Here is a 24,830-nt window from a genome sequence, read left to right as displayed (position 1 = left end):
GGAATGGATCAAGTTTGTAATCCGAGGTACCACTGTATTCCCCTACCCAGAAATCTAGTAGAATGTTCATGCATAAACAGGTGCTGTTTCCGCGATACCTCCTGTTCCCCCCCCCCACTCCAACTTCACTATCCTTCTTACTATTTGAAAGGTACCAACTGGTACCTGCTAGAAGATCGCTTATAATGGATCATTTTTCAGTGAAGTACTAGGAGTATGGGGCTACTACTATGTACAAATCTGGGAGTTTTAGATTAAATGTTAAAAAATACTTGTAAATATTCCAAAATTGTTAGTTGCTTTAAAATCAAGGATTTAAATGTAAATCAAATTAATCTTATGGATCTTTAGCTATTGTTGTACAGGTTCTGCATACTATCAAAACAACCAGAAATGTTTTGAAATTAACATTGGTTTAAAGTCGTAACTCTAGAAATAATTTATTAGTCTGATTCCTAATTTTATGTTGAGCAGATACATGTATGATACAAAAAGAAACAGATGACATCTCTGTTGAATCTGTGCTAAAATTGTGAAATGTCTGAAATCAGTTACAGTATATTTGTTAACAGAGCACAGATTAAGATTCACTTGGAACATTTTCAGTATCCATTCTCAGATGCTATCACACAAGTAATGGAGTTTTGCAGGTAGCATCACTGTAGATAGTTATGGAAAATTTGTAAACTTGGTACACATGCAACATTTTCAGTGTCCATTCTCAGACATCACTGTTGGACAATTAATGGAGCTTTACAAGTAGTTGCACATTTGGTATGTGGGTGCTGTTACAGGAACTGCTCCTCCTGTAATATTCTGGAGGTGTATGTGTGTGTGTGTGGGGGGGTTTAGACAGGATTATGCATTTAAAATGTAAAATTGATGTGTGTGTGCATGAGAGAGAGGGAGCGCTTTTTGGTTTAGTTTGGTTTAGTAGATTATTAAGGCAAAACTTAAATTTCAGTTTATTTTATTTTATTCTTTCTAAAAATTAGAATTGTACGTGGGAAATGTTTTCTTCACTCTTTGAAGTTTATGAGGAAGCCAAATGCCAGATTAACATTGTAGCCTGAAATGAAATTATTCGGCCATAACAAAAAGGATGTTTACTTAGGACAATGCTGTTGGATTTGGAACAGCAAATATTGTCATGAATATGAATTGAACCTTGCATTTTCTGTTGCTTTGCCAGCTCAATGCCTCTTTTGTGTGTGTTCTTATTGTTGAATTGGTGAGAAAGAAGAGTGCATCTTTGGATTATCAACTTTGTCCCTATATTCATTATGTGATAGAAATAAATTCTTCTAGTAGCCTTTTTACAATGGTCTTTGCTTAGATTAATTTTATGAAACTGTTCTCATTTATCTTGGTTCACAGTTCACCAAAACAGAACACAGTTATGGTGAACATCCCTGGCAAAGTTGTATGTTCCAAAAAGTACTATGTGTGTGCAAGAGAACTTTTAGGAATTTATATCTCTTACAATCATAGGTAGTGTCAAATGGTGTCAAATGTCTAATAGTAATAACTCTACATTTGGAAATTTACTTAGGTGCTGTAATTTTAGAGTTCATTTGCTCTCTTTTGAAATTAAGGGCTGAATTAAAAATAAGGGCTGAATTAAAGAATTCTGGATAAATGAAGAAATATTTTTAAAGGGAAATAAATATTTTTTCATATTTATTTACCTTCTGCTTTTAAACAGTGACAGTAAGGACACTGGTAAGGTACTGTGCATCTTTTACACTTCTATTATGGTTATAGGCTGATGTCTCACATGTGCATGAACATTTACTTGATAGCTCAAGATGAGGACTTGCAGCTGAATGTGTGAAATAAATCCACTGAAAAGCATAGTGTTTAAAGGGATTTGAAAGGTGGTATTTGATCTTTGAAACCTATCATTTCACGGTTCAGACTTCTATATATCTTATTTACTAGATTTGTAATTTGTTATTTACAGATCGTTTTCCAAAATATTATGACATTTATATTTACAATAAGTTCCAGAGGAAGAAGGGGGGAAAGGGCAGCTACTTCTTCTATTGCCAACTTTTAAATTCATTAAATGCTGAAAAAATTAATTTGACTAAAGTTAGACTAGATTGGAGCATTATAGTGAATATTAGAGCAAGCATTAGTTGCCCCTATACAAGCAGCAAGAGGCAAACTACCTCACTTATTCTCTCTGGCTAGGAGCCACAGTGCTATCCCAGGTATTGGTCTATTAAAGCCAGAGGATGCACCTTTGAAAACCTCAATGATCCAACCAGGGAAGGGGTACAATACTTGCATTACTTATTCTCTTCTCCCCCGGTCCAAAATATTGGTGGACAATATTTGGTGGTTATGCTTTGCCCCTTCCAATAAAATTCTAGAGTGGTGGGAATTTTGTGGAGCTAGGTTAAAAAGTGCAACAACCATAGTTTTCTAAAGCTTTTGAAGAAAGGTTTTCTCAAGCTTTTGAAAAAAACTTTGATGAAGCCATAGTGACACTCAAGCTCACACTGAAGTCCATGTGTTATACCTATTTTCAGGCAGTGTAGTTCTGAGTTTTGGGTCTTGTCTAAATCTTACCTGTTGTTACTTACCCCATTGATTCCCACTTTGTGTTAGCAACAACACAATCCGGTCCAGTGCAGGATTTGTAAAAGAAAGTATACAGAGTGTCAGCAGGCATATAGATATAGGTCATCCTGTTGACATTGTGTACCTAGAACAGGTGTGGGGAAACTTAGTTGCTGAACTACAGCTCCCATCATCCTAGTCCATTGACCATGCTTGCTGGGGCTGTTGGGAGTTGTAGTTCAGCAACATCTGGAGGGTCAAAGATTCTCCATACCTCACTTAAACTTTTAAAAATCTATTATCTTCTTCAGTGGGGTTGTTCTATGATAGATCACAACTCCTTCAAAACATCTGTGCTATTGACTCTCAAACCTTGAGATTGTTGAAATATATACATTAAAAAAATCAATCTGAGTCGTGCAGCAAAAATTGGGTCTACTAGGCCATTTTTTAAAAACAATGTGGACTAAAGTTGTTTCAGGGGCCCTTCTGAGATTAGGGGCCCTGAAGCTTAAGCTTGATTAGTTTCATAGTACGCCCCCCCCCCCGGTACAGGATATGTATTTTAGAGGCCTAGAAGTGAGGGAGTACCCCCAGACTGTGCACCTGCTTCACCAGAGGGAGTTGAACCAATTCAATACAGCAACTGACTATTTCTCAGATCGAGGAGCCACTCACCATGCCTCCGTCATTCCAGAATTCAAACTCAGTTTATGGACCTGCATATGAGGAGGGGGGATGTTCAATTAATGTTGCAGAACTCTCTCTTCCATATGAGTATTTGTTTTCACTAGCCCCTTGTTTGCCTCTGCATTGAAAAACAATTGCCCTAACTTTTCAGTTTGCTGGAAATGTGTCTTTATTGGGGAGCTAATGTATCAATGGATTTAGGGTTTCAAAACAAGAAATGATTTTTTGTTGTGCCAGAAGAAATTTAATGTATATAAAATAGATTATTTAAAACATATTTAGTAAGAATAATCAAAATTTATATAAGCTGCTACTACTTACAGGGTAGATTGGGCTGGCATCTGCAGAAAGGTATTTTATTTTAGGTAAATGCTTAATTGCTTTATGTGTGAACATAAACAGAAGAGGCTTTTGAGACTTGCTGTTTTATTGATAGCAAGCATTTAATTTGTTCTTTGCGGTGATTGAATGGTGCTTTGAATATTAAGCTTTTGTTGAAAATAATAATCAAATAGTGGACTTGGTTTACATGATAACTCTGTTATGTCTGTGTTGATAATGAAGTTAGTTGTTTGAGATTGAAAAGTCATATTCGAGCAACCAAATCCAGATATTAGAATGCAGTGAATGTATTATACTTCTTTCAGTAGAAATTAACTGCTGATGCTTTTGAAGCCGTTCAGATCAGTTGGTGGTGGGCAGACCTCCTAAGGCAGGGGTGAAGAACCTCTGGTCTATGAACCAGTCTTGACCTGAAAGACCATTTCCCTTAACCATGCCCATCCACTGATGTGACTGATGATGTTAGCTGATGGGTGGGAGGTCAGGGTTTAATTTTGCCTTGGCTGCATGCCCTGCTCCCAGCAGGGAACAAGATTGCATGGGCAAGGCAGAAGGATTTACTCCCCACTGATTTGCTGAAGGGTGGGGATTAAAATGCTTTTCAAAAGCACTGTTTGAAGCAGTTCCTACACTTCTCCAGCAGTTGGCTGAGCAGCAGTGGTAACTGTGCTGCTGTCCATGTATGGTCTTGCCGGAGAAGTGCACAAACTGCACTTTTGAGAAGTGTTTTAAGGCAGTCTCTATACTCCTGTTTCATCTGAAGTGGGACTGCAGGAGTTGCCTTAACGTGTTTCTCAAAAGCACTGTTTGAAGTATTCTCCCCTTCTTTAAATTAAGTCAAAGTTTAGGGCCAACTAGATGTTACAAGAAAAACGTTTGGTTCTCAACACAGTCTTTCTGTTTTAATGCTGGAATGCATTTGCAAGGAAGACTTTGCAGGTGCAGGAGAAACTAAGTGCCCTTCTTACTCACCAGTATACTTTGGGAAGTCTATATGATTCCTGTATTTGCTTTTACCTTATTGAAAGTGTGGCATGGCCATGTATTTTCCAAGTTTGCCTTTGGGCACTTTTAAAACTAGATCTAAGATTAACAGTGCTACCTGGGAGACAATGCTCAATGTGTGAACTGAAGAAAGTTATCTTTGCTATAGCATAACACATTCTACACTTTACTAAACTGAAAGTGTGAGAAGGATTCAATGAAGTAAACTTAGAGTCTAAATAGACTTACAGCGTTTTTTGAGAAGGAGGCAGGCAAGATCCTTACAAATCCTGCCGAGGATTTGTGCAACAGATTGCAATCTCCTGTTCCCAGCAACACTCAAACTCAATATCTTAGTACAGAAAGCCACACAGAGCTTCAGATATGGTCTGAGCACAGGCGCCAGGAATGCCTTGTAGTGGGAAATTGTCTGTGTATTATTGCTGCTCAACTGGGAATTCAGCCTGGCCACAGCTTCCACAGAGAGCGGTAGCTGACTGACTCAGCAGTGGGCTTCTGCAGGTGCCCTCTGTGTTGACTGCTGATGCTGGGACTGAATCCAGATTGGCTGAATGAGAAGAGTCTCCCCTTTTTTCTTGCAGTGGAAATAATTTTCCAAGTAATATATATCTTCTCTTTTGTAAGTGTATTAAATTCTATAATTTTCTATTGGAAAAACATTTGACTAAAGAGTTCAAATAGCCATTCAGTCCCATAGGCAAATTGCTATCTGTTATCCTATGCTGCCTCTCAGGGTTGTTATGAGGATAAAATGGGAAAGAACTTCTCAGGAAATTTTGTAGTTTTGTTGTAATGATATATATGTATGCACACCATAGGAGGGTGACTTGTTTGGTAATTAATATAGCAAAATGAATAACTGTCTTTAGCAGGTTTTTCCAGTTTTTAATTATTACTATTCTACATGTCGGAGCAAGTGCATATCCTTGTTTGTATGATTCAGCTGTTTAAACAAATTTAGCAACTCGTATCTTAGCACAGTTACAGCTCTTATTAAATGGAGGCAATTGTAATAAAATTAGATTTAGTAGAGAACTGCTGTAGATCTGCTTTGCGTGCAGAAGATCCCTGGTTCAGCTCCTTGTGTCTCCAGGTGAGGCTGGGAGAAACTCAATCAAAAGCTTTGGAAATCCTCTGCCAGTCAGTGTGGACAATACTGAACTAGATAAACCAATGATCTAACTCTGTATAGGGCAGTTTCCTTCGTAGAGGCAGACCCTCTGAGCCATCTTGCTAATTATCTTGCTTTCAAACAGGCGATTCTGTTACAAAACATGCATACATGATTACTCATTGAAAGCCATATTCTTCCTTAGATGTTGAACTTTTAAAATTTTTTCTAATGCTTCTTAATAAATTTCCTTCTTCTAGTTTGAACCATAGAAGCCATATGGACAGACAGTTATTTCCCCTTTTTATGACCTTTACCTATTTGAAAACTGTCAATTGGGTGATTTGACTTTTAAATCAAGGCAATTTAAGTAATTGATTAAAAAGAAAAACAAAACAAAAAAACAAATCAGGTTCCAACTATAATTCCAGAACAGGAATCCGTACTAATTGGTGTTTTAATTTTAAAAATACCCATTTGACATTATCTATTTATACTACCCAGAGGTATAAATAATCTGAAACTTCTGGTCGTTCAGCTTTATGTCTTTTTCTCTGCAGAAAACATGCATTTTTTAAGAGGAGCGTTAGGCAATTGTACATTATTGAAATTAATGGGGGAAGTTAAGATTTCTGCCCTTCTGAGCAGTGTTCTGGAAAGGTTATTAAATAAGATATTTAATTAGGGATTATGTAATGACCAGTACACTTGTATTGGATATATTATGCAAATCTATTCAAGTTTTCTGTTTAACCACATTTTTCATTTATTTCCGCAGCTGAATGGCATTAGAGTGGTGGATGAACCTATGGAGGAAGGAGAACCATATTCCTATGAAGTAAGTTCATGCATAAGTTCTTAAGGGTGGGAACTGCCATCAAAATATTTTGAGTTTCGTATTTTCTTTTGCATGCTTTATTTAGGAACCAAACTAGGAGAAAACTTGGAGGACAAAATGAGAGGTAAAAGAGAAGTAATAGAAATTTACCCTGCTTCTTCAGTAGAAAAGTTCAGGATTTTTTTCCTATGTGCCCGAGTGTATGACATAGGTGATGCACATAGGTGATGTGTAACCTTGCTTGAAATTGTTTGACTTTCAAGATTTGCAGTATTGATGCAAATCAAGTAGTATTTTTAATGAATTTTTGTTCCATATGTGTTGGATACATATCTGATGCTTGTTTGGGTGAGGAAAGCCGTATACTGGCAGGAGGCAGCCTGAATGACATTTTGTTTCAGAAGGAAGAAGTAACTACAAATTATTATAATTTTTAGCATCTATTTTTATTGTTACTGAAAGCAGTCTTGGAAATAAATGCTTAATACTTAATAGTTCACAGAACTATTTTTTGCCTGCCTGCTTACATGTGCTGGTTAGTCATTTATAGCCTTAACAAATGGAGAGGGCCTGTTATGCAAAGCTCTTCCTGATCACTTGGAATGGAACCATGCTTATTTGCCATAGGCAATTTAGATGGTGCTAGTTACAAGCCTGGTTGAAAGAAAAAAATAATTCTTAAAATGTTTTATCATAAGACACTATGTTTTTAGTGGCGTTTGCTTTTATCTGTAAGCTGCCTTGAGTCCCACCAGGGAAAAAGGTGAGGTATAAATAAATAAATCACCACCATCATCATCACCACCACTTTGGAATGCTACAACATTTTCTGATATTTAAATTACTTTTGAGCAGTACCAGCCAGCCTGAAATAGACTCAAGTGTGTTTATGGCAAATATGTTAATTTTATAGGCATTCTGTCCAGTAAAGGTATACAGACAGTGTTCTGGATTGTATTTAATTTCCTTAGACTTTCTGTGTGGTGTTACTTTGCTCTGATTTTCATTTGACTGATAATCATATAGTAAAGTTCTGATGCCTTAAATAATTTCCAAATTCTTTCTCAGGGGATCCAGTGAAAGTATTTTATTTTAAATACTGTTTTTTGTTTTCTAATGCTTGACCTGTAAGCAAAACTTCTAGGTCTCTAACATTAGTACTGGCATCTGAGTGATGTGCTATTGGGTCTAATTCTTTTTTATTAATTAGCTTCTTCTTTGGTTTATATATTAGTGCTATATATAGTGACTACATAAGCAATCTATGGAATGCATAGCCTAGGTGTTATCTTGGATATTAGGCAATGAGTGCTATCTTGGAAATTAGGCACACATGATTCTGAGTATTGCATACATTAAGAGCAGGATTCCTCAACCTGGTGTCTTTCCATCAGCCTGGCTAGCTTTTTCAATGGTCAGGGATGATGGTAGTTATAGTCCAGCAACATCTGAAGGGGACCAGGTTAGGGAAGACTGTTGTAGGGGATGTTTCATATTCCCAATTCCTCTAATGTCTGGCAGTATACCTTATTTGAACTTGGTGGCGATACACAGATTGGCTCAGATGATGTGATGGCATGAAATATCATTTACAAACATTATTATTGCAGAGGCAACACAGAATCCTTACAGTGCATATTTTGTGAAGGGAAGGGAAGTTGTTAGTTTGGAAGGCATTGAAACATGGACAAAGGCAGAAAAAGATTTCTGTGTCTGACTGGAGATAGAGAATATTTGAGACATGTCCCCAGTCCAGTTTTCAATATTAATAAAATGTAATTAATACGTTAAAAGCCACACAAGCTTAAAATAAGAGCAGCCCAGCCCTGGAGCTGGTCTTTGCCTGCCTTCCCCTATCTCTGGAATCATTCCAACAGGGTATTTGGTGGGTGAGGGGCCATTCCAGTAGGTGCCTAGTGTTGTGAAGTGCTTTATAAATAACTGTCAGTACTTCGTTGCTTCTGGAAGCACTCCCCTTATCCTGGCATATGTTATCCATTAGGTTGGCTAGGGCAGTTTCTGTGCCAAGAACAAGCCTAGAACTAGACTGACATGAAACGAGACAATCAGTTTCATCCTCTTGCTCAAGTAGCTTGCCTAAGAAGGTGATTTGTGGGTATTTTTGACCAGCTGATGATTGGTTAAAATCTTCAAGGTTTGAAGAGAGTTTCTTCATTAGAGGTTTTACAACAGTCTTAATCAAATATGCTGACATCCAGCTCTAAATTTAAGTTACTAAGTTTCCAAATGCTGTTATCTTTGTCCTAAATCAGTGTCCAGAAGCTATGGTCAAGTGGAAGAGGGATAACAGATTGAAGTTGAATTCAGCCAAGTAAGAAGTGATGATAGATCTTCCTATAATTTATGGGGCTGTAATCTCCCCACTGGAACAGCTTTGGAACCTGGGAGTTATTTCTGATTCAGTCCTGCTTTTTGATAAGCAGCTTGCTGTTGTAGCCAAGAGTGCTTTGTTACAAAGTGCAAAAGAGATAGCTAAATTTAGGTGAAAGGTAACTCTGAAGAAGTTTAGAATTGAGGAATAGTTATATGCTGGGGATGGAGAGGAACAGGAGTCAAGAATAGAGTAACTAAAGGAAGTGGAGTCGACTTGGCAGCAGGCTGTATAGGAGCTGATGTAAAGCCTGGGTAATATAAAAGGCTGTATGAACAGGAAAGAAGTGGGAAAGTAAGAGCTTTGAAGGACAGGGCCAGGTGCCAAATAGTCCTAGGATTGTGGACTCTAGATCTGACGGAACTATTGTCTCACCTTTGTTAGAAAGTGGCTTCTGCTAGTTGTGGCTTCTTTTGTTACTGAAGCAGTGTGATAGAGGCAGCAAGCATTTTAGGTGTGTCCAATTGATGCGCGACTGCCAATGCACAGGTCCTTTTGGACCTGGAAGAAGGCAAAATGAGGGCTGAATTGGGGCAGGAGGTGCTTATCCATGTTCTGCTGATACATGTGGGGGCCAGGAATGGAACCTCCGTGCAAAATTGTTGCCGCCTATATTAAGCTGCGGACTCCTGCTTATTAGTAGTGTGCTTCATTTTAAAATGGAAAAAAGTCTTAGTTTAGGCAAGGAGAGTATCTGCATTAAAAACACACACACCATAATATTCATACCTGATACTTTATTTTACAAGCAATAAAATACCACATGCAGTTCTAAATTACATAACAATGTATTCAAGGAAACAATGAGTGAGGTTGGTGTTTATAGATCATAGGGCAGACAGAGCAAGTACTTCAAATCAGGACCTGAAAAGGTTGGATGACTTGTTCATAGGTTGGTTGCTCAACTTTGGCTGTGATGGTGGTTGTGTGATCTGATTTTTTTGGCTTTAAAGTCAGGGTGGGGGAAGAAGAGGAAGTAATAGTACTGTGGGACCAGCTTGATAACCTGCAGCAGAATTGGTACAACATTCTGGACTACCCCCCTGGACCTTCATTTATGTTGTAGATGTTCTGGATTGTGACATCTTAATTAAGGGGCTGGAGTAGAGAAACTAAAGGAAGTTGGCTTTAGCAGATCAAACTTGTAGGTAGATGAAGATAGGACTACAATAGCAGGAAGAAAGTAGAAGACAACAGAGGTTTAAAGAGCTGTAGTCCAAGGAACAAAATGTGCAGAAGGCTAAATCTGAAACAAAAGTAAAGTGATTGAGAGCACTATACTGTTGATAAAACCTGGTTTCTCTCCCTGATACTTATGCTCTGCTTCTTTTGTTGCTGCCCACACTGAACAGCTGTTGAGTGACCAAGTTCTTTTCTTTTGTTACGTTACGTGGTTGCTACTCAATTCTTAGGATACACTGAATGTACTTTTTTCAAATTAATGAATATAACTGAATAGCACATGGGATCTAAAATTACTCAGCCAGGACCTCGGATTTATATTACAGGAGACTATTCCATGGACAATTGTGTGATTGCTTTTTCCTGTTGAATTCTTATTTAATGACTGTTGCCAAGTTCCACAGAAACAAATTGTGATGTCATAGGATAGTAACTTAAGGTGGAAGAATAAAATAGAAACAGATGAATGACTAAAATGGTTTTTCATGCAAATGTTCCAGTTTATTGAAATATGAAAACAGCATTGTTGAATGTCTTGTGTGTGGCATCAGTAGCTATTAAAGATTTTATTATAGCTTATTGATATGACTTCTGTTTTTTCTGTCACTAGGCAACATGAATACTAGCATTTTAATTGTTTTTTCCTTAAGAAAAGGAGGGATGAATTTTTAATATGTGTCAGGACAGTACTTAGATGCCTTCTAATCTTATGTGAGGGAAAGATGGAGGCTCTGATGTCAGCATTTATATACATTTGAAGTTCTTAGTGGTGTTTATATCTTCAGTGCATTGTTGGAAGAAACTGAGTTCTTTAAATACAAAGCAGATTTGTTGTTACACATCTTAAATATTCAGTTTTGAAAATGTAAGCCTTTTATTTTCTATATTTCTCATCACTGTGAGGAACTGGAACAGTTATTCAGATACTGAGGTATCTAAGGTGTTTTATGCATATTGAGGTAATAACTTGCTTTGTTGATTAGTACCATCTTTTGAAATTCAAGCAGTAAATGTCTGAGAACATTGTATATATTCATTATCTACTATATATTGTGGAAAGTGGTTTGTTTATTCTCCATGCAGATGCCTCTTGAACTATTATTTGCTAAACCATGAAGGCTTCTGAGGTGAGGGTGGTGGTTTTTGTTGATGTTGGAACACTGGATGCCATTTTGAATCAAGATGGCAGCTTGAAACATGACTTTGGTGTAACTTCACTGGATTTTCAGTACAGTGGGTGCAAACTGCACCAATTTCATTCTTGGCACAGTTGTTCCTGACGTGGGAGCAGCTATTTTTTTTTATCAACCTTGGAACACTGGATGCACTTTCAAATTAGGATGATAGTCCAAAACGTGACTTGGGCACGACTTTGTCTGATTTTTCGCATGACTGGTACAAACTGCACTGATTCAAACTTGGCATGAAGGTTCCTGAGGTTGGGACAGCAATTTTTGTTAACGTGGAGCTTCTGGCTGTCATTCTGAATCAAGATGCTGGACAGAAACATGACTGGTGTGATTTTGCCCAATTTAGTGTTAAGCATCCATTTGTATGCCTCTGAAGATATTGTTACCCAGTTTACCATGACTTTGCCAAATTTGAACCAATAGTTCCAGCCAGTACTAATTTGGATGGCTCTGAAGATAGCATTGCCAAATTTGGCAGGACAGTTGCAACCTATGCAGTTTTGGATGCCTCTGAAAATATTTTCACTGAACTTGGCATGAGGATTCCCAAGATGGAAAAGGCACACTTCCTATGTTTAGACACCAAGTGCCATGTTGAATCAAGATGGCAGACCAAATAAACCATAACTAAATACTAGCATTCTGCACCAGCTGGAGCTGCTGAATCAGACCCAAGGGCAGCCCCATATAGAACCTATTAAAGTAATCTAGCCTTGAAGTTGCCAATGTGTGGACGACAGTGGTTAAGCTATCCTTGTCCAGGAACAGCTGTAGTTGGCAAACCAGAGGAAAGTGGTGAAAGGCATTCCTAGCCTTCTCCTTCCCCCATGACTATGAGACTGTCATCTCTGTTTTATTCACCTCGTTTCACGCCTAACTTCTAACCACTTAGCCTACTTAAACTGAACATTTTACCCATTTAAGGAACATTTTACCCATAGTCCCAAACTTACACTACCTTGCACAGTGATTTGTAATTTTATGTTGATAAAAAAGCAACATGCTTCATATCCTAAGCATTTATTTTCTGTTTGTAGACAATGAATTAATCTCAAGGTCTGATATTCTCGTTGCTTCCTCACAACCAATATAAGGATCTACTAGAGACTATGTCTCTGAGAGGACTTGGACAATGTTGTAACTATTGCCTGCAGTATCCTCCCCATTCAGTGGCTCCCTAAAAACAGGAGCTTTTCAATAGAAAAAGAAACAGTCTACTATGAAAGGATCATAGAGGCCTGAATTGTCCTTCCCATTATTATTATTATTTAAATATTATTTATCACTGCTCTTCACCAGCAAGTCTCAGGGTGTGTTACAACACTTTGAAATTCAGAATTAAAAACAATTAAAACATTCTACATTCTCCAGAATAGGTGGGTTTCTGTAAACATGAATCTCAGGTGCCAAAGGCCAGGTTAAAGAGGTGTGTCATCAGTATTCCTGAACAGTTGTATAGTGAAGAGGCCAGACATACCTCCATGGGGAGGGATTCTACCACTAAGTGGATGCCACAGGGAATGAATGCCCTCTCCTAGGCCATTGGCAACCAAACTTTTGCAGGAAGTGTAACTACCAAGGGGCCCCCCTCTGCTGATCTTAACAACCAAGCGGGTTTGTAAGGAAGGAAGCGGTCTTTCAGATATTTGGAGCCCATGTTTTGTTGGGCGTAAATACTAAAATGAGCACCTTGAGCCTGGTAATGAACTGGTGGCCCAGGCAGCTATTTTAAAACAAGGGGTTGTATAGATCATATGTGCTCTAAAAGCAACCCCAGCACTGCATTTTGGACTAGTTGAAGTTTACTTCAGCAGCCTCATGTAGAGCACATTGGAATTTCCCAGAGCATGGAGTACAGTGACCAAATAATCTCTGTCCAAAAGAGGCTGTAGCTGGCAAATCAGTTGTAGCTGAAAATAGGCAAACCCAGCCACCAAGGGCCTCAAGTGACAATGCTGGATCTAGGAATAGTCCTAGGCTACGAACATGCTCCTTCCAGGGGAGTGCAACTCATCCAGAACAGGCTGTTTTCTCTCCTTCTCGACTTCAGAAATTTGAACATATAACACTCCTGTCTTTTCAGGATTCAGCTTCAGTTTGTTGGCTAACATCCAGCCCATCACCCATCCTCACTTTTTGGATAATTTGTAGTAGCGCTTCTGATAGGTGGTAGTGGTATATTGTTTATGATTATACATCTGTGGGCAGAGCAGCTTATTTTTAGAGCACTAGCTGTAGATTGTATGAATAATAAATTATAAATAATGTCCCCTTCACAAACAGTAAAGTAGACAGATGGGGGCAGTAAAGATTATTATTTCAGTGGTCGTTATTATTCATTTTTATTTGAATAGGATGAAGGAGTTGTGAAAGAGATACCTATTACTCACCATGTGAAAGAAGGATGTGAAAAAGCAGATCCTGCACAATTTGAATTACTTAAAGTCCTTGGTCAAGGATCATTTGGAAAGGTAAGACAAAACTAGAACTGTTTATTCTAAATAATGCAATTTCATGTCATATTTGATTTCTAGTCCTGTTCATTCATCTAAAGACATACTTGATTTGTATTTAATGACTTTATAGTGAGCTATTCATGTTGGGGAGTTATTATAGTAAATTTACAAAGAACATATACTAATACCTTCTCCACTGCTTTCACAATGCGTTTTACTTTTCGAGAGTATTTTAGTCATTTTTATGATGAAACAGTACATAATTGTTTTTGGTGGAAGATGGAAAAGGCATATATGATTTACTGAGAGTACGGTAAATGATTAGCCAACACAATTGATGTTTACTGTGGTTTTATAATTTGTTGGAAGACGCCCAGAGTGACTGGCCCAGCCCAGTCAGATGGGTGGCATATAACTAATAATTGGAAAGCTATGAAAGTGACCCTTAAACGGATGTGTATTCATCTCCACTACTATTAAAACACTAAAATGTGTGTGTTTGTGGAATGAGTTGCTAGATTCAACACAACTTAAGGTTGAGGTGCCTTGAATGATGGTCAGGGGTGCCGTGGGCAACACTGGCCTCTGTCCCACTTTCCTTCCTTCCCTCTTCTGATGCCCTCTTGCATCTTCCTCCCAAAGGCTTGCACAGCTGTTTGTTGCAGCAGTCCTGACTGCAAGCTCTCCAGGTGAATGGTGCCTCTGGGGTTGGCCAGGGGGTGCTTCCTAGGCCCCTCTGGGGCAGTGTGAGGAGGCACGTCACTTTGGGCCAGGGGGGCAACTCAGAGACCGGGGGGGGGGGGGGACAGCTGTAGCTGCCCAGAGGACTTCCAAGGAGAGGAGAGAAGGAGGCTGAGGGGTGAGGGGCTGCTGGCTCTGTAGGCAAGGGGTGACATAACTGGGCTTTTGAGCCCCACTGTGGTGCTGCAGAAAGAATGTAGTTTGTCAAAAGAGCCATGGACCCAAAAAGTTTGAAAACATCTGCACTAAAGGATTACAAGTTCACATTAGCTTTTCAAAAGCAATCATTGTGCATAATTCAGTAAGCATTTGTAAAATATTTAATCTCTGTTCTCTGGTTAGGTTTTCCTCGTGAGGAAAATTTTTGGTCCTGATGCTGGACAGCTGTATGCAATGAAAGTTCTGAAGAAAGCTTCTTTAAAAGGTTTGCTTGCATTTTTTAAAAAAAATAATACAGTACATTGGCTAGAGCCCCTTCTTCATGTGCCCCTTACACCAGTGGCCCAGAGGGTGGCAACAGGAGAATGGGCCTTCTCTGCTGTGGCTCCCATTTGTGGAATGCTCCCTGTAGGGAGGCTTGTCTGACTCCTTCATTACTTATCTTTAGGTGCCAGGTGAAAACATTTTTCTATAACCATGCCTTGTTTTATAGTTTAATAATCATTCCTATATTAAAGTTAATTACAGGTTCAATTGAAGGTACTTATTAAGTAAATATGTTGTAGGACTGAAGTGTTCGGCTGCAGTCCTCAAGGGCATACATCTGAAATAGTTCAATGGGTTTTGCTTATTGAGTATTTCAAAGTGTGTGGCGTAATGATGGCAGACTTCTGTTTAAACCAGTTGTTTCCTTCATCTTAAATCAATGCTTGATTTCCTGACTAAAAAGTGCCTGGGCTTATCCTGCCTGGCAGTTGCTCATTTTGATGTAAAATATAGTGACAGAATATCCCTGTGAAGTGAAAAGGACTCTGCACATGTTGAGGGACATTTGTTCCAGTATTTATCCTGAACACTGAAAACAAGGTTGAAGACTACACTCTCTTCAAAAGCATTTCTTTATTCCCTAGCTTTAAATGACATATTTTTAGGGCTTGTTTTAATAAAGGTTTAAACAGATATGGCAGTGATTTATGGATTTTAAAATATGGCCTCCCCATATATATCGTGTTATACCTGTAAATCATACTACTGCAGTGAATTTCTCTTGACTTTTTTGTTGCAGTGTGTGTGAATCTGGTTGGTGACCCAGTGCAATCATAAATTGTAGAGTTGGAACGGACCCCAAGGGTTATCTAGTCCAATTCTCCGAAATGCAGGAATCACAGTTAAAGAATCCCTGACAGATGGCCATCCAACCTTCTCCAGTGAAGGAGAGTCATTTTGTAGAATAAACATTAGTGGTTTGTGTACAGAAACTCCTTGGTGAATTCTGCCTGTTGTATATATTTTCCCTCAAATTCTTAGTCAAAATAGCCATTTAACTAAACTGTGGTTGTTTATAAAGTTTTCTGTGGCTGATTTAATTCAGGTAGCTTGCTTAATATAGATAACAGCCATTTCTGTTTGCAGTTCGAGATAGAGTTCGTACAAAGATGGAGAGAGATATATTAGTAGAAGTAAATCATCCGTTTATTGTCAAACTGCACTATGGTGAGTATTTTTGTGTCCATTGAAATGCATATTTAAATGAAAATTCTAATAAGCATTTTCTTACAGATTTTTGGGGGAAATTTGCTGACTGATGGGAAAGCAAAATAGAACTTAATTATGAATGAATGCATGATAAACTGATAGTGAACATGCATGAAACTAACAATGATCAATCCCTAAACTGAATGAGCTCTTCAATGCACTATTTGGTCTGTCCTAAAATTGTTCTTGGCCAATCTGGAAATAGCCATAGTTTTATAAGAAGCTATTTTTAAAAGGACCCTTCACACCACTGATAATGTATGACATCTTGGTAACCTGTGACCACATTGCTAAATATGGAATTTTTGCCTGAACACGACCAAATTGTAGTGCTAATTCTACTCCCTCATGAAGCCTATTTGTTACATGTTTGCTTTCCTGTCTCAATAAAGTTCACTTGAATTTAGATTGAGGTTTCTACTTATGCAAATAAGAATGCAAGCATGTGATGAATTTAACTTTCATGGCTTTTGTCTGCTGTCTTTAAAGGTTTAATTGTAAAATTGGATACAAAATTAGATCTTTGCTGTAGAAAAACTCTTGAGTACTTTTAATTTGTAAATAGTATTAAAATATTTAGAGTTCTAGATAAGCATGTGGGTATTAATTTAGTATTTTGATGAAGTATTCTTATGATTATTCAAATCAGCTTTTCAGACTGAAGGGAAGCTATATTTAATATTGGATTTTCTCAGGGGAGGAGATGTGTTCACAAGATTATCCAAAGAGGTACGTATTTCTATAATTTTGAAAACAAAATTAATATTTACATTAGGCAAAATGGACTATCTTGTAATTTTAAATTTTTACCCTGTCCTTCCACATTTGTGCATTGCATGATATATATTGAATATACATTAGTACATATATCATAAAGACATACTGTAAGTAGCTGGGCCTATTTAATTGAATGAGCAGAGTTTCCAGTAATGGGTGTGTTTTGGGTAAGGCTCCTGAACCCGCGATTGGGAAGAACATTCACCAGGACCAAACAAAATGTCACAGAAGTGTGGCAAGCTTTTGAGTTATCCAGGACTGTTCACCAAGCAAGATGTTGCACAAAGTAGGGAGTGACAAGAGTGAAGAAAAACAAAAGAGTACAAAACTAAGGCTAATGTAGTAACCGTGAGGTCAGCTTCTGGATTCTGTTCCATGATCTTGAATTCTGGAGAACTCAGAACCGTGCCACATCTCTGTGACATCTTGATTTGTGCCAATAAAAGTTTTTTTCCTTCTAAACCTAAATTACTTTGTTTGGTTTTTATGAGCTGAAGGCTATAATCCTATGCACACTCAATCTGTGGGATGTTTCTGAGCAGTACAGGCACCCCACCACTTACATGCATCCCATTAATGCACGGCCACGTTTATGTGGATAGCCAACAAACAAACAAACAAATAGATAGACAGACAGACAGACAGACCTTCCCTTGCTCGAGGCTTCTGCCCTGAAGTCTCTCTGGGCTTTTGCTGAATAAGGGAAGGCAGCCTTCAATTGACGTGGGGTTGGGAGATACCTTCTCCCTGCCACTCGGCTGCGTGTCCGCGTCCCCATTCTTGTGATAGTTCTGCTGGGTGCTCTTATTGGTAGTTGCTCTCTGTGGCCAGCTGCCAGCACTGTTCACACTGGTTCCCCTCGGGCACAAAGACAGACTTGAGAGAGGCTTGGCAGCAGCCTTGGGCAAATTCTGGGGTTAGTCTCTCTCTCTCTCTCCTCCCCACACACCGTCCCTAATAAAGTGGGGCGCTCCTCATTTTACGCAATTTCACTTACGTGTGCGGGGCCCCCAGAACGTAACCCCCGCGTAAGTGGGGGGACGCCTGTATACATAGGATTGTCCTGTAATTTGTTCAGTATACAGTATGGACTGAGAAATATGCCTCCCATTTACAACTGCTCATTCCTAAAATGGGAATGTGTGTTTAAGTATTTACTTTTCCTTGGAACAAGAGAAAATGAAAATCTTGACTCTGCTTTGAATCTCTTCCACCTGTTATAAATATTCTTCTATAAATATTTTTATACTTCATATATACTACTTTGGCATTTACATTTCTACCAACTTCATTCCAAGTTGCAGAATATTTTTATAAAATGGCTGTTTTCTGAAATCAGTTATCAGCATTTTTATACCAAGGAGTATCTGGACTGCATTCAGATCTTTATTTCATGTGGAGGGAGTGGGTGTGCAAGTAGAGCACATGATGATCTGTTAGGGAGTTTAGCATCATTCTACTTCCCTTCTGTACATCCCAGTCATCTTTTAGCAGGGGTGAGGGGAAGAAGGAGGAATGATCTGAATATCTGTTTCGTTGGGAGCTAGCAGGATTTATGCTAGCCCTCTCTAGCTTGTCTTTTCTGATGGCCTATATACAGCCTGAGCTCCCATCATCCTGGATTATGGGGGATACATGCATCACAGCTTTTTAGATCTTACGGGAGTTTATAGTCATCTTAGATATGCAGAAATTTAACAAGATCAGAATGTAAATCTATATAGTTCTTATTAGGTTATGTTTACAGAGGAAGATGTGAAATTCTACCTCGCAGAACTGGCCCTTGCTTTGGATCATCTGCACAGCTTGGGAATTGTGTACAGGGACCTGAAGCCAGAAAAGTAAAGTAAAATGTATTTTATCCGTTACTACAGTACTCTTGTTCGAAGATTTATTTGCCTTTTTTGTAATCAGAATATAGAATCACATGGAAGTTTAGATATTTTATTCTTCTAATATATATTGAAAATAGAGTATTGCATATTTGTTAATATAATACAGGCACCCCCCCACTTACGCGCATTCCACTCACGTGTGACCATGTTTAGACGCATCACCGTGAAATAAATAAATGATTTAAACCAGGAAATGGTGCCAAAACACTGCGAAAAGAGCAAGAGAGACCTGGAGAGTGGGGAAAAACAGCTTGCACGGCCGCTTCGATTGTCTTGCCGCCTCCACTAACGCACCCTCCTTGTCTTTCTTCTTCCTCAGCAGCAGAGCCATTGTGGGGTGGGGGTGCTCCATGCCTCTGCCCACCTGCCCGTCCCTCGCTCACTCGCTTGTGTCAGTTTTGTTTCCTGGACAGGATCTGAGAGTCCCTCTGCCCTCTGATCACCCTCTCCCTTGCCGCCCAACAAATAGGCAGCAACATTATTTCTTGAGGGGTGGGGGAGAAATTAGATAAAAAATAAACGGTCTACAGCAACTTCCAAGACTACTAGAGAGAGTGCTGAGAAGCCCAGCAGCAGTGTTGGGCACCTGCAACCAAACAGCTACCAACCCACAGCTCAACTTTCTGGTCACTGGAGGCAGGCAGGGCATGCATGTCCAAGGGTACATAGCTGCCCAGGGAAAACTGATGGGATGGATGGGATCTGTTGAGAGAGAGCTGTTTTCCAGTGTCTCTCAATCGCGCCCCCCATTTTTCACATATATGTGCGGAGTCTGGGAACATAACCTCCACATAAGGTTGGGGGGGGGAAGTGCCTGTATATAAATAATATTGGTTTAATTATTATTTCATTTGCTAAATTAAATGTATTATAAATTTTCCTGTTATGTGTATTGGTGAATGTGGATTTTAATTTTCAGCATTTTGCTTGATGAAGCAGGACATATCAAGTTAACAGGTAGGTGGAACTTACCAACATAACTTTTAAAAAAATATATAAGTATCTTGAAAAGTTATAGCAGGAGATACTGCATTGAATTTTTCATAGCTGTTGTTATGTGCATTTTTTCTTGTGCTTTTTCAATCATTTTAGACTTAGAGGTTATTGCATGCCAGAATCTTGTGCACATAGCCAGAAATGACTTTCTTCTAGCCAGGTTGTAAGCTGTTGTGACTTCCTCCAGTGTCCTAGCCAGCAAGCTCACATATTCTCATGCACCATCCTGTTGACTGTTAAGCACTTCTTGGAGATTTTTAATTAAATCAGGGAAAAAGAAGAAGATGAAGAAGAATTCCATTCATTCATTCATTCATTTGTTCATTCCTGTACACTGCCCAAGAATATAAAAGAACACAACAAAACATCAAACATTACAAGCTTCCCAATACAGGGCTGCCTTCTGATGTCTACGGAAAGTTATATAATTGTTTATCTCTGGACTCAGCTACACAGCTGCAAATAAAACGTTTTAAATGTGTTGTAAAGTGAAATATACAAATGTGACACTAGATAGTAATACGTAGTGAGCTATGCAAAATTCAATGCCTTTTTCAAAACATTTTTTTAAAAAAAAACATTCTTACAGTGTTTTTATGTGTGTAGATTCCCCCTCTTTAACACCTGATGGGAGGGCTTTGTACAGGGCAGGTGAGAAGGTAATCTACCTGGTTCCCTTCTCACGATGTGGGAACTGCTAGAAGGCCCTCTGAGTGATACATCATTGTTGGGGCTGGATGATGGGGATGGGGATGGTCATTCAGGTATATAGGGCCAAAGCACTTATTCTGCAACAATATGTTTTAATATATTGGCTTAGCTTCTGAATTGAATATAATTGTTCACCACCAATGCCTTGCTTCTGCGAAATCATCTGATTATTGTAAGGAGTCACTGAAACAGAATGGCATTTGAGCTCGGAGGCTGCATCAAGAAGAGGGGTCTCTGAAATTGAGACCTCAGCTGCCCAAAGGAAATGCCTTCTATTTTTGCAATAGTACCCTTGGATCCTAGTTGAAAGGATTTTCAACAGTGAAGTGGAAGCAGTTCTTCTCTGCATTTTTTTGAGTGGGTTAGAACCCCAAAGTATAATTTAATATCCTCATGATTCTTTTAATCTACTTCTGCTTTTCTGCAGAGGATGTCAGCTGTTAGATCCATTTCTTGGTCCAAAATTATGATGGAAGCAGATATTATGTTCCAGTTTGATGGCCCAGTTTGTCAGGCATGGTTTCTACTTGTTGTAGCTCATTTGCTATTGAGATTGCCCTCATATATATTTATTCAGCTTATAAATGTATTAGACACGTTTCTTCACAATGGTTTCATAAAAAGAGACACATAAAGTAAAAATAACAAAAAACCCAAGCAGTTAAACATAGTAACTGTAAAGTTTAGGTGAAATGTATAAATCAGGTGGAAATATTTCAGATAGAAGCTCAGCAGTTTGACCATTTAGTTATTTAAGAACTCATTGGTGGATACCTTCTGACATCTTGCTGAAATTTACAGAATAATCCCCCTTCTTCCTTGAGATATGTGCATTCCTTCATCCAAATAGTTTCTTTTGAAGTTCTTGCAGCTAGTGGCGCGGATCAGGGACGGCGTCCAGCAGCACCGGAATCCCACAGGAGGGCTTTGTGCCTAGTGCCCCCATCCCCACAAATTTGGGGGTGGTATAGGGCACAGCAGGCAAGGCAGTCCCCCCCACCATCCGGGGGGGGGGGTAGGGAGGCTAATTACTCCCATCATAGCCTCCAAATTACCTCGTGTGGGTCGGAGAGACGTTATTGTCAGCCATCTTCCGATGTGCCCCCTAGTGCCCCCTGCTAACAGAAGAGATCTCTGATAAAATAAAATGAGTCGGAGGAACAAGAGAAATCATGAGAAGATACGCCAAGGCTCGGTATGGCAAATGACTGATGGGGGAGGGGAAAAAAACTTTCCTTTCTTTTCTTATATGATTAAACAAGAATCCCCTCCCCTCACGAGTCAGAAATGTCGTTTTAAGGACTTAAGCTGTGGATTTAAGGCTGTGTGGAGATAAACTTTCAAACCAAAGCATGTTTTAAGAAGAGCGTGGAATGTATAAGAGCTTTGGAATGACGCAGTTAAAAATGCCATCACCATATTGGGAAGTTCTGTCGGAGGACTTAAGTCTGAGAGGAGAAATAGAGAAATAGAGCTGTTTTTATATTGTGGGTGAAACTCCTCAGTGGGACTTAAGAGCGACAGTTTTGCGAGATTAATGATGGAAAGAGCGATGTTATCTATGAAGGCGATGATATATGGAAACCATCTCGATTTGAGGATTGGAAGAACGGAAAAATTCACACAGGATTATTATTGGTGTTTATCGGCTTAAGGAGACTAAGAGATCATAAAGAAAAAAGAGAAAATATATGAACAAGATGTGATGTGGAAACAGCAAGATAAGACTGGATAGAGTTATGAACTCTGTTTGGATTGATTTGGACTGATTTGGACATTAACGCAGTAGCAAGAAGATGATCAGAATCCCCCTTCGGATCTTGAAATATGGGTCCCCCCAACAAAATTTAAAATTCGGCTTTGTAATTCGGAATTTATGTGATGTGATTTAATTTGATTTGATTGGCCGGATAATAAAAATTATTTTAAAAAAAGAAATTTACAGAATAATCCACTGCATGTGTACTCAGAAGTAAGACTCTCTTTAGTGGTGTTTTCCCCCAAGTAAGCACACAAAGGATTGTAGCCTCAAAAGTATTAATGTCTTAGTTTTGTATCAGGATCTGTGTGTCACAGTTGTTTGATGAGAGAGATGAAGGATTATGTCAGAATGATAGCAGACACAGAATATTTGCTTCTAGTATCTCCAAAGTATATAAAAGGTCATCAAAGACAAGCAGGAAGAAGACCTAGTACACTTCTCTCATGTAGATGGAATGTTGTATAAGTGCAGAAATGCACCTTGGATTTAAATGTTGTATACGTCTATAGAAGTACTATTTACGCAGATTCAGCTTTACACACTTGTGGGAGGGACTAAAAAAGGGAGCAGGGTTTCAGGAAGAAATACTTTGGCAATCCCACCTGTCATTGAACCCAATGAGTTTTGGCTATACATGCTTTTGGCTTTACATGTGACCCCCAGAACATAACCCCTGCATAAGTAGAGGTAGAGGTATTATCATTGTAGATTGTCTTAAGTACCTTCATACTAAACAATCTGAGTTTAGTCTTTCAGTCATTCCAAAAGAGAGAAAATTCATCTGAGTCCTTCAAAATTTTCATTTTTTACTCTTGATAAAACAGGAAAAATAGTATGCAGGGAGGAGCTGGTTCGCCCCAAATTTAGGATGAGTGAGGATTGGTAAAATCCCTGTTTGGGTTCCATGTGAATGGTTTACATTTACCTTATTTTTGTCACGTTTTGTAGAAAATGGTTTTCTCCCAAAGTGTCTCACCTCAGTTAAAAAGAAAATAAGAAAAAAAAGCAAGAGAATGGCTTTAGGAGAAAAGGGACAAGGGTAGGCGAAAGATCAGTACCTCTGGTCAGCTGAACAAAGTACCGGTCTCTAAGCATGTCTTTACATCCAGTTTGGGCATTGGGCCTGGTTGATCTTCACTTGCTGGCATTCTTTCTTGAATAGCAGTTAGTGGGTCTTGTTCTTTGGATAGGTCTGGAATGTCCCTTTGCCTTGCTTCTGCAGTCGTAGGGGAACTGGAATTTGGAACAGAATGTTCTTTCTGTCATGGAGGGGAATATTGCATTATTTTGCAGGCTGCGATTTTAATAGAAAGAAAAATGCTAAAATATAGTTGAAAATTGCTTGTTATCAAGCACACTTTAAATTCTCTTCAGCTTTATTATAAGGGACAAAAAAGCAAAGTAGGCATTTATGAGTGAATTTTGGCAGTATTTCACATAGCCACAGCAAAAGAAATGAGAAAACATGTTATTTGGTCAAGCTTACTCAGCTTTTGGTGTGGCATTGTTAGCAAAGTCAATGAATCTTTGTAGAAGACAACATTAAGTTGTGAAATGCATTGTTCTAAAGGGGCACAAGGAGCTAAAACAAATTATACAATCATAATATAATGCCCTGCAATCATAATATCAAACATATCATATAATAGTATATAATCATGATATCGTACTATCATAATAGCAAAATCATACAGTCATAATATCATATGGTCACACAACTATACAGTCAATATAACAATATCATACCATCACAATATCACACTATCATATTGTACAATCATTAAATCATATCATATGATCATTAATGAAGGAAATTAACCTATATCCAGCTCCACCAACACATGTTGCTGATGACCAGTGTAAAATGGGAGAGGCTTAATTTCCCTCTCCTTGAAATTCATTTTGCATTGGCCAGCCGGGGTGGGGTATGTGGGCTGGGGAGGTGAGGGCTATGATATTTGGTGATGGCATTGTTATGATATTGTGATTGGGAAATATTATGATTATATGATATTGATCTGATTGTGTGGTTGTATGGTGTTGTGTGTTTATGATTATGTAATTGTGATATTATAATTGTATTGCATTGTATTGTATTGCAATGTTATTATAATTATGAATGATTCTATGATTGAATGAGATGGCTGGTTGATTTAATAATATGATTGTATGATATTATGTTTGAATGTTATTATAATGTGAACTTGTAAACGGGCATTTGCTGCCTCATAGCAGTTGGCAAGAATATGTTTGCTAAGAGTGTCGTGAACCTGATCAGGAGAGCTTTAAACTATATCCTGAGGGGGAGGGAGATAGTATTACAGATGACAGTTAAACATGCATGCACATACTTTTTCTTGGCTGGATTTGCCTTTGTACCATTGGATTAACTTGCAGACTGTGCTTCTGGACACTGGTGGAAGCCATGTAAAGATTAAAAAAATGGTCTGAGAAAGCTTTACAGAAAATTGGACATGAT

At 38.6% G+C, this 24,830-nt stretch overlaps 1 protein-coding gene across 6 annotated transcripts in view; it reads left to right on the top strand.

Annotated features, from left to right (window-relative positions):
• The window catches only part of RPS6KA6 (ribosomal protein S6 kinase A6), a 98,263-nt gene that overhangs the window by 42,747 nt on the left and 30,686 nt on the right, over positions 1 to 24,830 (top strand). For 5 of the 6 annotated variants that reach the window (XR_013834758.1, XM_079961656.1, XM_079961659.1 and 2 more), the window contains exons 2-8: positions 6,495 to 6,554; positions 13,673 to 13,789; positions 14,858 to 14,939; positions 16,088 to 16,168; positions 16,860 to 16,939; positions 18,722 to 18,828; positions 19,802 to 19,839. Coding sequence is in view for 5 of the 6 variants with exons in the window: in XM_079961656.1 (XP_079817782.1) it covers positions 6,495 to 6,554; positions 13,673 to 13,789; positions 14,858 to 14,939; positions 16,088 to 16,168; positions 16,860 to 16,939; positions 18,722 to 18,828; positions 19,802 to 19,839 (565 nt within the window). In the remaining variant the exon portion in view is untranslated. Of the gene's footprint in view, positions 1 to 5,587; positions 5,699 to 6,494; positions 6,555 to 13,672; positions 13,790 to 14,857; positions 14,940 to 16,087; positions 16,169 to 16,859; positions 16,940 to 18,721; positions 18,829 to 19,801; positions 19,840 to 24,830 lie in introns of those variants that run through there. The other variant, XM_079961658.1, reaches the window with a different exon arrangement.

The sequence above is a fragment of the Podarcis cretensis genome (assembly GCF_951804945.1).
Source record: "Podarcis cretensis genome assembly, chromosome: Z".
In the NCBI taxonomy this organism is placed as follows: Eukaryota; Metazoa; Chordata; class Lepidosauria; order Squamata; family Lacertidae; genus Podarcis; species Podarcis cretensis.
Note: the sequence above shows the minus strand (reverse complement) of the source record. Positions and strands in the feature narration are given on the sequence as shown.